Raw genomic sequence first — 14,567 nt, 5'->3', positions numbered from 1 at the left:
GGCTCTGAGAAGACAGCAATAAACAAGACAGACATTCTGTCTTTAAAGAGCTTATGATATGATGGGACACAAGCCAAGTCCCACTGGACTTCAGTCATATAGTAAGTTCTGTGAAGAAAATAAAGCAAGGTAAGGGAACAAAGAGTGATAACATTGGCTTAAGTTTTAAGTACTAGGGTAACAGGCCCCTTCTCAAAAATAATGTTTAAGGGTCCAGAATTTAAGCAACCACTAGGGAAAGTTGGGTTTGATTTGTAAGTTAACGGTCCCTTAATCATTTTTCAAATGTTAGTTCTAGACTTCCTTCTGCTCAGAATTGCTTAAACATGTGGGTTCTAAGACTATAGCGTGCCTTAACACACACACTACAAAGCCCCTTAACTTTTCTGGATGTATTAATATTAGCACTTGTAGAGAACTGGTCACTATTTAAAGCTGTTGTCTTGAGCTAACCCTCCCATAGAATTACCAGAGATGATAAGAGCTTAGATTTCTGAAGGGTTTAAAGGTTAACTTTTGAAAGGACTATAGAAATAATCTTACTGTTACACCCAAAGAAAAGAACTGTTCTACGGTGATACTACTAGATATCTACTACTAGAAGATTCCAAGCACACCAGGGGTATTCCTTTTGCCTGGACTGCCTTTTGCCCAAGCTCCTCCTGACAAATTTTTATTTATTCTTGAAATCCACAGTACTACTTCTGTACCTTGTATATACTTCTAGTGATGCCTTTATCAGTTTACATATCAGCTTTTCCTACCCTCTACTCTTCTTGAGGACAGGGACCAGGATTGATTCATTTTCAACTGCCCTCATGACCCTTGGTGACTATCATATAGTTTGTACTTAATAACTGTTGTTGGACCTAACTAAATCTCTGCAGATGATCACCTAGGCATAACTTGATTTTCTGGTGTTAAGTTCATGAAACAGCTTGCTGATAGCTTTATTACACACGTCTAAGTTCCTAGCATTAGCCTCCCTGTGCCTTTTATTCTTTATTCAGTTACTAAGTTCTGAAACCAAATTCACTTACTGGCAAACATTTGCATACTGCTGCTTGTGCTGTGGAGAAGCCATAGATTCTTAAATATTTAGGATAGAAACTTCTTTTTAACCATGGCACTGGTGCAGAGTAATCTATCCCACCAGCCTGCCTCACTAGTTTTTGGGAGGGATGAATGTCATCAAAGCACTGGAAAACTGCAGGGCACTGTACAGTCTGTGACTTATGACAATATTTAAAGAGTCTTCACCATCCTGCTTACCCTCTTCTGATGTCCGCCAGTTTGTCAGTGAGTCCCTTAAAATGTAAATCCAGAAATTAACTTCAGATGTGATCAGATCCAGGTGGACGACAGTTAGATTTTCATTTTCCTATAATCTTATAGTAGTTTTAAAGTGGACAAAGCTTGAGTTGGCTATCTTAGCCATCACGCTGCAGGTCATATTAGGGCTGTAGTTAGTTTCCCGATAATATTCACACTGTCATTCTTGGTGTTGAGTGGTACCATGTTAGGGCAGCTGGGGCAGGAAGTCATGGGAGGCTGTTTCCATCTAGCTAGACATGAGCATTTCCTCGAAGACTAAGACTAACTAGTTAAGTGGTCTCAGCTGCTTCTAAAAGAAGAGCTCAAGTTTACCACAAACTCAGTGCTTGCTCTCCTTGAAGTCAGGTCTGCTTTTAGAGACCATGAATAATGAATTATGAAAACTAGCATGTGGAAACTGAAACCAGACATATTTAAAGAAACTTGCTCAAGGCTGCACACCTAACACCTTAACCAGATGTTGTGATTCTCAGTTGCCTTTCTTCATTATGTTGTCTCCCTGATGACAGCTCAGTCTCATGACCACTTGAACCTCTGGGGCTCCAAATCTCACCAGAACCTAGCTCTATGCCATTCTGTTTCTATTAGCATGGTCTAATAATAAGGAATTCCCTCTGGGATTTATTGTAAGGATTAAATAAAATTACATGTGAAAATGTTTTGCAAACTACAAACATTAAGTGGATGATAATGATTACTAATTACATGTAGTTGGTCTATGTGTATGTATGTGTGTGTACTATAATAGACACTTAAGGTTTTACTTTTGCTTTATTAAAGGTACACAGTGTTCTTAAAATCTGTTTAGCATGTGGCATAATGCTAGTAAAACAATTTCCCCACCTGTCACTTGGCCAATTCCACCAAAGTCATTACTAAAACTTGTTTTAAAGTAGATGGGTTTTTCTCCCATCAACACTGGCATTCAAAGTGAGCTCTGACATTTCCAGGACCCCAGCATTATCTTCTGCTCAGCCCAAGGGTAAGAGGGCTCATTTCGGCCGGGCGCGGTGGCTCAAGCCTGTAATCCCAGCACTTTGGGAGGCCGAGGCGGGCGGATCACGAGGTCAGGAGATCGAGACCATCCTGGCTAACATGGTGAAACCCCGTCTCTACTAAAAATACAAAAAACTAGCCGGGCGTGGTGGCGGGCGCCTGTAGTCCCAGCTACTCGGAGGCTGAGGCAGGAGAATGGCCTGAACCTGGGAGGCGGAGCTTGCAGTGAGCCGAGATCGCGCCACTGCACTCCAGCCTGGGTGACACAGCGTGAGACTCCGTCTCAAAAAAAAAAAAAAGAGGGCTCATTTCTCCACAGAAATCTCAAGAAGACATGGAGAAGAACACAAACTATCCAAGAGGAAAACTCAGTCCCTTTTGGAGCAAGAGACTTAACGTTTGTTCAAATCTATAACAAGAAATATTGTCAGCCACTCAGTAGGGAGCACACAGCCAAGGTACATATTTTCATACCACCATCCTTTCCAGATTATTTTGCACTTGGCTGTGAACTCTAGGCCCAGAGTGGGGTAAGAGACCAGATTCAAATATTTTAAAAGTAAGGAGCTCCAAAACAAGCAGAACAGACCGTCTTGGAGGGTAGTAGTTTGTTTGAGGTTTGGCAAGAAGAAAGTAGTAAAGGAAAAATAATTTTCAAACCCAGAGTCTCAATGGATTAAGATAAAATTAATCTTTTCTCTTTTTTTTAGGTCAATCAATATGATTAGACTTGCCATCTTAGGATAGAGAGATGGAGCAATTGAAGATGAAACAAAAACTAAAGCAAATCAGTAAATCACATTGGAAAAAAAAAGGTCTTCACTATTTAGAGCAGTGAGCTGTATTCTAACATCACCTTTCCCCAACGCAAAGCTTGTAATCATTGTTTCACTAGAGACTCAGTCCACCATCACCACCTCTTCCCTCCCCATATCCCAACCAGTCTACAAATCTGTCTGGTCAGATTTTTAAAATAATGATGACAAAACACTTAAGGCAACTTCTGTCAACTCCTAACATACCCAGAAAGGGTATGAGAATTTAAATTATAGTTTTGTATTATATCTTTGGCCAAAATTTGAGAAAATGCCATGGTATATTATTGATTGGTATAAAACACTTAGGCAATGATATTTTAAGTTGGTGGGAAAGTTCACTTGAATAACATGGTGCATTAGAAGAGCAAGAGCAGTGGATTGAGTCAGGTGACCTAGTGATTCCATCTTTATGTGTTATGTGACCTTCATTCATTTACAATTTATTACCTGTCTGCTGTGTGCTACATACTGAGCATCTAAAGACAAGTAAGACAATGTGCCTTTGAAGGGCCCAGAGCCCCAGTGCCTCCCAAATGAGGCGATATGATCTCAAAGACTCACTCCAGCTCAAAATCCTAAATTTTCCAAGAAGAAAGATCGTAACACCAAAGTAACTAGCCACGTGGCTCTGGTATGTCTTCCTACCACGTTGGTATCTTACAGAATTTTAACTTTGGGTTGCTCTTTGTTTTTTACTTTCTTTCCTTCTTTCTTTCATACTAATATCATGGGTGCTCTCCATATTTATTTTTCTTCTTATTTTAATTTCAAAGAGTATCTTTGTGTGCTAACTCTGAGGACTTGAACATTTTTCTTTTACCCTCACATTTAAATTAAATAATTTACACTGGTTCTTAATGGGAAGATGGTAATGTAAAGTTGCCCCTTTTCCCCCTTTTGCAGAAACCAAGAAGAGTACAACTCCATTTGCAGGGGAAACAAGGAGAGAGCTCTAAAACCAAACCACAAAATAGCTAGAGGGACTGGAAAAGCAGGAGTTACCAAGCAGGAGCGTATAGGAGAAGAATGGATGCCATGGCTCCAGATAGCAGAAAAGGCTAGCAGACTACATTTCTTGAAGACGAACAGTTTACCCAGAGATGAAAGGGTTTTTTTAAAAAAATATTTTTTTTATTGATGAGGTCTCGCTCTGTCACCCAGGCTGGAGTACAGTGACATGATCACAGCTCACTGTAACCTCAAACTCCTGGGCTCAAGGCATCCTTCTGAATAGCTGAGATTACAACAGTGTGCAACCAAGCCCACCTACTTTTTTTGATTTTTCTTTCGTGTGTGTGTGTGTGTGTGTTTAGACAGGGTTTCACTATCTTACCCAGGCTGGTTTTGAACTCCTGGGCTCAAGCCATCCTCATTCTTTGGCCTCCCAATGTGCTGGGATCTCAGGTGTGAGCTACCATGCCCAGCCAGGAGAAGTTTTAAATCCTTAGTTTGTAACAGTGGGGAGAGGATCCACGGGCTTCACACACATTGTGTGTTTGGAGACGGGGAGCATAGGTGCCTATTCCCAAGTGGAAGAATAAACACCAAACAAATTAATACATAAAACTGAATATTAAGGAAAATTCCAGTCCTCCTTACAAGCTTTCTGCAAATAGCTGATCTAAGAAAACTTTCCTTAACTGCTTCAAAAAAAGTCATCAAGAAAGACCAGCAGAGGATCTGTAGTAAAGTATTTTTAGGAAATAGGGGAAATAAATAGGGAAATATGACTGTAAACTAAAACCACTTATCAGGAAAATATTGCCATCAAGTAGACAAAAGTTGTGACTAAGTATTTGGTCATGAATGTTTATAACTGAATGAAACAGGTATTTATTGAAACCAAGAGTACTGAGCAGAGAAACCATAGTCTAGGACCAAGATGATCAGATAACAGGAGAAGATGAAGCAGGAGTTGACAGAACTTAGGGAAAAGGTGGAAGGACACATTACACCATCTCAGAAATGAAGGCAAAATTGAAAGTAAGTCAAAATAAAATAGATTAAACATAATCGTTTTGATACAAAATTCTAGGTTCAAACTTGTCCTCCCTTCAGCACTTCACTGACTACACTAGTGCCTCCCAGCTCTAAGCATGGCTACTAAGAAATGTGTCATGGAGCAGATCCTTGTTGCTTTGTAGGTGACATAATTTTCCCCTCTAGAAACCTGTAGAATTTTCTGTGGCTTTGATCATCTTAAATTTCACTGTAACGGGTAGGGGAGGTTTTGATCTTTAATGTCTCCTGTTAATGCTCTGTGAGTTGCTTAAATCAGTGGGCTTGCATATTTTTCTAGTTCTGGAAAACTTCAGTCTTTATTTCTTTAAATATTCCCTCCTACTACTTTGTTTTTCTCTCTTCTGTGATTTCTATTACACTTCCATTTGAACTTTCATGTCTCCTAACTTTTTTTTTTTTCATTTCCTTGTCTATTCTTAACTCTTCTGGAAGAAGTTTCCTGATGTGATCTTTCATCTCATTCATTGGTTTTTCAGCTATCCCCATTCTGCAAATCAATTCATGTGTTGAGTTCTTAATTTCAACTGTTACATTGTTCATACAGTATGTTTTTTTTTATAATTGCTTGTTCCTGCTTCATATTCCCAATACTTTCCCTTATCTTGTTGAATGTGTTTATTATGTATATTTTAAATTCAGGCCTGCCTGGTCCATTGATTCTGATATCTTTAGCATGGACTGTTAAGCATGTGCACGTGGTTTATATCATTATTTTCCCTTGTGAGTTTACATTACCTTGGGGAGTATCAGCTACCTGAACAGATAATGTATACCTGGGAAGGAAGACTGAAATCCAGAATCCAACTGAGACCCTTCTGGTGAGTTATTGAGTGTATGTGATGTGGGGTGGTGGTTGTACTGATAGGAAATACTCCTTAGAGTGTTGACCTCTGTTACTTCAGTCTGGGTTTGATCATTCCCTGTTTCCTGTATCTTTTTTTTTTTTTTCCTGAGCTCTACTTATTTTTCAAGAGCTTCTTCCCATAGGATTGGTACAGGGATTAGGCCTGCTCAGGGGTTCAGACATTCTTCACCTGTTGTTACCCACTATTCAAGCCCTGCCACAAGGCAACTCAAATACTCAGTAGCACGGGCCTGAGTACTGCTCTTCTGCCCCCCAGAAGTGAGAGTTGAGCAATGACTCATTCAGAACAATGTGGGGGAGAGAAGAAAATGCAGGGAGAATGATGTTCCCCAGTCCACCTTCTGCCTGGCCACCTTCTATTTTAGGCTGACATTTCCTATATACCCACTGGTAATCAATCATTTCCTGTCTCCTCAAAGGTTTCTTAGTAGTTTTACGGTATATTCTGTTATCCATTATTAACTTGCCTGTCACTTCTGTAGCATTTGCATGGTGGGTTCTGAAAGACTAGCAACCCAGGTTCATTTGCCATCTTGTGCTCCCCACTAATGTGTAATGTTACCTCTGCGTCACTCACCCAGTTCCCCTTTATCTGTGGGTCTGTTTATTCTCTCTGTCTCTCTCATCTGTTTTACCTGTCTGTGTGCAATACCATACTTTTAATTATTGCAGATTTATAATGTCTTCATATCACGTAAAATGATCCTTTCTCCCCCCATTCATCTTCAAAATTGTCTTTGTCTATGCTTGGGCCTTTACTCTTCTGTGTGAAGGACCAGTTGATCCAATTCTGTGACAAATTCTCTTGAGATTTTATTAGAATTGCTTAGAATTTATAGGTTAATTTGGAGAATTGCAATTTTTATTATATTGAAACCTCCAACCCTTTAGTATTGTATAATGCTCCATTTACTTACTCCATAAAAATCTTGTTAAACTTTTATAGAATTTATTCCTAAGTACCTGATAGCTTTTGTTACACTTGCACATCCCAGGGTTTGGTTTTTTTTTTTTTTTTTTTTTCCTTTTTTTCCACAATGAAAAGACCTTTAGTTTGTTCCTAATCACATAAAAGTAAATCCCCCCTGAAATCCCATCATCATGAGATTAATGAGTTGGTTATCCTTTTAAGCATTCTTTATACATACACATAAAAATACACAAGTAATTCTATATATATAGGATCATATCATGCTTGCTATTTTTTTCATCAACACCTTCTCTCACCACCTTCTCTCCTCATACTAGTCCCTTTCCCACGCCCTAGCCACACACCTGTAACCTATCATCATAACCTAATGGGTGACTGTCAGTGTTTTCTCCATGCTCATGAAGTCATCTAGGTCCATGATTTATATAGACTTCAGAGACAGCTGGTCGTTGTTTCACAAAAATGGGATCATATTTAACTTTTCTGTATTTTGATTTTCTGACTTAGAAATACCTTAGGAAAATCCCTCTAGATGACTGGGAAGTCATCTAGTATGGATCTAATTTATTCTCTTCAATGGCTAGTTGGTATTCCATGATATGGAAATATTATATAATGCATAATTCATTCAACTATTTTGTTCAGTTATATATAATGGAAAATAGCTACTTTAAGTAGAAAGAGATTTAACGTAGGGAATTTGGGACTTATGAAATCACTGGAGGTGCCCAAGTAGCAGGCTCTAGGCTGGGTCTCAAGGAATCATGCCCACAGCAGTCCTACAGACCCTTCTCTCCAAGAGAACTGCCGTCTCTGTCACATTCCAGAAGCTGCTGTTCCAGCTGCTGGCTTCGGAACCACACTACCTTAGCTGCAACTTGAGGATCAGGAGGCTACCACAGGAACTTTTTACTCCGGACCTACATTGTGTCTGTCAGATCTGCACTAGTGCATCTGGAAAGATTAAATCACAATCTAAAGTCCTAGCTTTGAGGGAGACTTGGAAATACGTCTTTAGCTTTCCAACCTCTGCAAAATAGAAAGACACACAAGAAAGGGGTTAACTAAACAGCGAGTGGGCCAGTCTACCAAATCTATTGCTGTGAGCATTCACTTTGTTTCCAGTTTGGGGTCTCCTATGAACGCTGTCACACAATTGCCATAAGACCTCATGTGTGTTTCCACTGCTATTTCTAAGGAATAGAATCCCAGGAGTAGAACTGCTGAACCAACAAATACACTTATTTTAAAATATAGATCTTGCCAAATTGCCTTCTAAAAAGGTTGTAACACTTTACACTTTTGCTATAAATGTGTGAAAATTTCCTTCATATATACCACCAGCAATAAGCAATAGATACTGTGGCTTGGCGTGTGTGTGTGTGTGTGTGTGTGTGTGTGTGTTTGACAAATAATACTTTTTATTATGGAGAATTTCAAGCATGCACAAAAGAGGCAAACAGTCTAGTGAACTCCTGTGTGTCCATCAGCTAGCCCAATAACCATGGCCAAACCTGCCCCATCCAATTCCTTCTGTTTCATTTTGTTTTAAAGCACATTCCTGATGCCTTATTATCTCATCCATAAATATAAGTATAAATGTATTTGTAAAACACAGAAATAGAAAACCAAACACTGCGTGTTCTCACTCATAAGTGGGAGTTGAATGATGAGAGCACATAGACACAGGGAGGGGAACATCACACACCAGGGCCTGTCAGGGGGTGGGGGGAAAAGGAGAGAGAGCATTAAGACAAATACCTAATGCATGTGGAGCCTAAAACCTAGATGACGGGTTGATAGGTGCAGCAAACCACCACGGCACATGTATACCTATGTAACAAACCTACACATTAAGCACATATATCCCAGAACTTGAAGTAAATTTTTTTTAAAAAAGATAAGCACAATATTATCATATCTAAAAAAATTAACAATAATTATTCATTAAATAGCTAGTGTTTACATCTTATTTGAGGTACACAAATTGCAATTGATTAGTCTTTTATGTCTCTTTTAACAAATTGTCTCCCCTGCCATATTCTTTTTCCCCCATATAATTTATTTGTTGAAGGAACCAAGTTTTTGGTGCTGTAAAGCTTCCCACAGTCTGAATTTTGCAAGTTGCATTTCTATGTTTTGGTGGAAGATTTTCCTCATCCTTATTGCCTGTGAATTGTTAATGGAATCTAAGAACTTGATCAGATTCAGGTTTGATTTTTATGGCAAGAAGAATTTAAAGGCAGTGACCGTTTCTGGATCAAGAGTAACACAATGTTTGGTTGTCTCTCTCCTTGTGATGTTAGCAACCATTGATGCTCAGTACCCAGACCTGTTAGTTCACTAGGATTGCAAAATAGTGACAGTCTAAATCTACTCTTTTTCATTTATAAGGTATACTGTCTATAAAGAAAAACTTTCTCACCTCTGCTATTTGGTTACCCAATAGTATAGTTCATATAAATAAAGCAGCATAAATGCTTGATTCTTTCCCATTATTTACCAGTTTTCAAAATAATGAATTGGTTCCTTAGCATCCTTTAATGGTGACTGTTTTTTTAAGTATCATTATAAAGTAATGGATGGATTAAACTTCTTTGATGTGTTTCAATCCATTGCAGGTATGATTTTTATTGATACTTACATTGTCCCATGTTTGATCTTTGGAAGCTTTACTATGGCTGTTATTTATGTTTGCCAATGTGATGGGTATTGTGATTTTTTTGTTACTTTTATTTTTATTTCTCTGATTTCTAGTGAACTTGAATCATATTCATATGTTTGTTTGGCCTTTTGATACTACTCATTAGTAAGTTGTTTGTATCCTTTGCACAATTTTCTAATCAGTTGTGTCAGTTGTTGGTCATCATCTTATCAGTTTTTAAGGGTGCTTTGTATAGAAAGTGATTCTTTGTATGAATATAGTAGCACAAACATTTTTTCAGACATACTGACTGCTATTAACTTTGTTTATAGTACTATTTGCCATACCAAAAAAGTGATTTATAAAAGGCTGAGTATGCCTGTCTTTTATTCTATAGTTCTTGGTAAGGAAAGTCTCCCCAAACCATAGTGTGTACATATAATCCCCTGGATATTTTTCTTCAACTTAAAATTTTCTTTTTACATTTAACTCTTTAATATATTTGCATTTATTTTTGAATGTAGTTTAAGATGGCAGTTCAACACTTTCCTTTCAAGTGAGTAGCCAGTTGTGTCTGCATAGTGAAAAAAAAAAATAGTTCAACTTTTTTCCCATTGAACTACCACTCTGAAATACATTTAAAGAATAACTACAATGTAATCATTAATTATTTATTCTGTTCCAGAAATATATTTTATATTCTTACTAATGCTATACTGAATTGAATTTATATATGTTATAGTATCACTGATATCTTAGTAAGCCCCCCTGTATACTCTTCTTTTTTTATTTTTATTTTTATTTTTGAGATGGAGTTTCTCTCTTGTTGTCCAGGCTGGAGTGCAATGGCATGATCTTGGCTCACCACAACCTCCACCTCCTGGGTTCAAGTGATTCTCCTGCCTCAACCTCCCAAGTAGCTGGGACTACAGACACTTGCTACCATGCCCGGCTAATTTTTTGTATTTTTAGTAGAGACGGGGCTTCACTGTGTTAGCCAGGATGGTCTCAATCTCCTGACCTTATGATCTGCCCACCTCAGCCTCCCAAAGTGCTGGAATTACAGGCATGAGCCACTGAGCCTGGCCTACTCTGTCTTCTTACATTTTTTGTAGTTTTACTAGCTATTCTTTGGCATTCTTTCTCTATATAAACTTTAGAATCATTTTATCTAATTCCAATAAAAACCCTATTGGAATTCTAATTGGAACTACATTAAATTAATATATTAAAATTTCTGGAATTAACAGTTTTATATTAAGTATTTTCTTCCAGGAACATGATATGACTTTAAATCTATTCAAATATTTTGTGTCTTTTAATAGCTTTTCCCCAATTAAAAAAAAAAAATAAGCCTAGAGTTGATCTTGTTAAATTTATAAGTATTTAAAACTTTTGGCACTATGTTAATCTGAATAGATTTTCATTAGCAACATGAATTATTATGTAAACATAAGAAAGAACTTTCCAGATAGAATGTCCAGTCACTGGAATTTGTAACTGAGTTGAAGGCTCCCTCTCGTATTACCAGGAAGGAAAAGTGGATATACACCTTTCTAAGACTGTTCAGTTGTGGTCTTGCTGAGAGATAGGGGGAAGGACCAGAGGAGTCCTGGAAGACCTACTCAGAAAAGGAATCTGGAATGTTGCCGTTTTAGGCAGCCTCCTAACGTCAGGCTTCTGTTAATGTGAGGGCTCTTGACTTAATTAGCCAGTTTTTCCAGTGGGTACATGGGTGTGTGCGAGACCATTAGAAAACATGCTGGGATAATTCAGAGCAAAAAATTCCCAAACTATTTCTTCTTTTTTCTTTCTCTCTTAAAAATTCCATTTTGTTGTTATGATATTGTTTGGTTGTTTTGTTTTTGCAATTAATAGCTTTTATTTCCACAGATAAGTCATGCAATAAATGTATTTCTTAATCCACATTGTGTCAAGCTCTCCATTTATTGCTTGGATATATAGAAAAATCCAGACCTAGTCCTTGTCCTCAAAGGCTTGCAGTCTATTTGAGGATACACAAATGGATTACTCAGTATGAGGCACATGTTATTGGAGCACAGAGGAGAGACATCTTAATCAACCTGGTGAGGTTCAGTCAATTTCACAGATAATGGATCATTCAAGCTTGGAAAAGACTAATGAGTCCTGAACTACCAAGGCGTGTTCAGAAAATAGTGAGGTGCTCCCATGGCTGGAGTTGACGTTACGATGAGTAACTACAGAAGAACCCAGAAAAAAGATGAGGAGTTTGGTCAGCTGCAGACGTTTACAGAGGAGACTTCCATTGACAGATTTATGTTGAAGAAAATCCTTCTATCAGCATGGATTAGAGGGGCAAGACTGATGACAGGAAGCCCAGTTGGAAGGCTGCCACAATAGCCTAAGGGACAGGTAAGGCAAGTTATAGTGAGAACTGGGGAGGAGAGGAATTTGCCATCTGCATAGGTAGGAAATCTCATGGGCAACTGATGAGGCAAAGGGAATGCAAAAGGACCGAGGTTTCTAGCCAGGACTGCTGGATGGGTGTCAGTGTCGTTAACCTGGGAGCCAGGAAGCTGGGCAGGTTTCCCGGGAACGAGAGGAAGAGGGCAATATTGGCCATGAATTCCAGGTGAAGAAGTCCAAAATCTGGGTACTCAGAAGAAATAGACTAGAGATTTACATTTGAGGATCACTGGTGGTATCTGAAACCATGTGAGGGCATGAGATGGGTTAGGAAGCATGCAGAGCTAGGGTGGAGTACTCAAGGCTTAGTTCATGTTCTCCTATACCAAAGCAGTTATCAAGGACAACTTAAGCTAGCAGATGAATGCTTTTTACAACAGAACTAAGAACCTCTAATAAGTTTTTAATTCAGAAGCTAAACTGATGAAACAATAAACATCTTAAAGTCAGAAAAGCTAATAAATGAGCTCTTTCCATTTATACTTCTACTCAAGTACTACTTGTTCTTCTGACTTTGTTAATAAACAATTGTAAACATGAATGCAAAAAACTAGATGAAAATGTACTGGGGTTGCGGCATGGAGGGTGAGACCTGTAATCCCGGCACTTTGGGAGGCCAAGGAGGGCAGATCACTTGAGGTCAGGAGTTTGAGACCAGTCTGAGCAAACTCAGACATGGGGAGACCCAGTCTCTACAAAAAGAAAAACAACCAACCAACCAAACAAACAGAAACTACAAAAATTAGCTGGGCATGGTGGCAGGCACCTGTAATCCCAGCTACTCAGAAGACTGAGACATGAGAATCACTTGAACCCAGGAGGTGGAGGCTGCAGTGAGCCAAGATTGTGCCACTGCACTCCAATCTGGGTGACAGAGCAAGACCCTGTCTCAAAGAAAAAAAAAATGTACTGGGATATTCACAAGTGCTGGATTCAACCTTAAGTTTTTCACTTCACACCTGCTTAGGATTCATCAGGTGTAGATAATCCGAACCGCCATCTCAATCTTCCACTCACCTATAGGTTCCCTTGGATTGCACCACCTCTCCAGCTGCCACTCATCATGTCTGCCTTGGCTGGGACCATGAGTCACAGCTCACAGTCTCTCCAACCTGGCACTGAATGAAGACTGCACAGATAGAGGTTACCAAAAAAGAGGCAATGCAGAATAATGGAAAGAATTTTAGCCCACCAGGGGCCAGAGAACAGAGTTTGGCATGGCGTGATTAAGTGATTGGTACTCCACAGAAAAGTACTCACCATCTGTGGAACAATTATTCTGTGTCAAACACTCTGCTAATATGCTTTGCAATGTGCCCTCTTGTGCAACCCTCACAACAACCTTATGAAATGGATGAGGTTTATTTATCTCATTTGTATCTGTTTTTTAACAATTAGGAAATTCAGGTTCAGAAGAAATTAAGTCACTTGTGCAAAGTCACATAGCTAGTTAATGACAAAGCTCCAGTGACTCAGATGTTAACACTATAGTCCCTCCACACAAACAATCTGAGGTAGAAATGCACAACTTACCCTCTACCTTCTACTTTGTCTTTTGCAAAACAAGGGATTTTTCATAGATGATATCATCTGTCTATAGATTCTCATTCTGTAGGAAATTGAGTTTACAGAATTTGTATACATCAGAGGTCTTACATGTAAAATATCTCCAGATTTACTTTATACAGTGGATAGATTTCTCAGCCATGATTTGCATGTGTTCATTTTGTCTGTAAATGTGGTCTTTGCTGTGCTGGGTTTTCAGATCGCTTCCCTCTCCTCTGCCCAGGTCGCCTGTTGTTCCTAAGATAAACCTCTACAGTGTGGTTAGAATGGAGGTATAGGGCTGTTGAGGGTAGCAAATGGAGAACCTATAGGTTTATAAAAGTAGAATATGAAGGAAGGATGACAGATAGAATGTAAAATAATAGAATGTAATCCCGAGTCCACATTTGTTTATGTTGTTATTTCTATTCTTTCAGACTTTTTAAAACTATGGATTTAAGTGTTCTGCAAAGTCTTACACAAAAGCCCACTACAGTACATGAACTACAGAAAAGCAGAACTGCTCTGAACAAGGAAGAGGTGGGAGATCTGAGTTCTGGTCCCAGCACCCACTTCAACTCCAGCCACCTCCTTGGAATCCGGGGTTCTGCAGCTTGAAATAATCAATTTGGATTTTAAACTTACTTGTAACATAATAATAATCATAGGAACTTTAAAATAATATTTTGTACTAAATTTTAGAATTATTATAATAAGTGATCTAATAAAACAGTCTTTTCCTGAAAGATGCCTAGTAAATTCTCAATAGAAGTTACTTAAGGAATTATAGGGTGTGGCTATGGGGAAGACGATAGATACATTTTATTTTCTACCTTCTACACTGTTTGTTTTCTTTCCCTTTTTCTTGCAGTTAGCATTTATATTTTTATGGTTAAAATATTAATTTAAACTTTTTTCAGATTTTGATATTCTCATTAGTGGCTTTTTAATAAGAGAGACTCG

General features: G+C 38.5%; 1 protein-coding gene across 1 annotated transcript in view; it reads left to right on the top strand.

Moving 5' to 3' along the window:
- The window catches only part of CCDC14 (coiled-coil domain containing 14), a 69,103-nt gene extending 54,753 nt beyond the window's left edge, over nt 1–14,350 (top strand). The window contains exon 13 of the mRNA XM_017954243.3: nt 14,042–14,350. Coding sequence (XP_017809732.3) covers nt 14,042–14,222 — 181 coding nt within the window. The 3' untranslated portion in view covers nt 14,223–14,350. The remainder of the gene's footprint in view (nt 1–14,041) is intronic.
- Nucleotides 14,351–14,567: the final 217 nt, after the last annotated feature.

This window comes from Papio anubis, chromosome 2 (assembly GCF_008728515.1).
Source record: "Papio anubis isolate 15944 chromosome 2, Panubis1.0, whole genome shotgun sequence".
NCBI lineage: Eukaryota > Metazoa > Chordata > Mammalia > Primates > Cercopithecidae > Papio > Papio anubis.
This window is presented reverse-complemented; position numbering and strand designations above follow the sequence as displayed.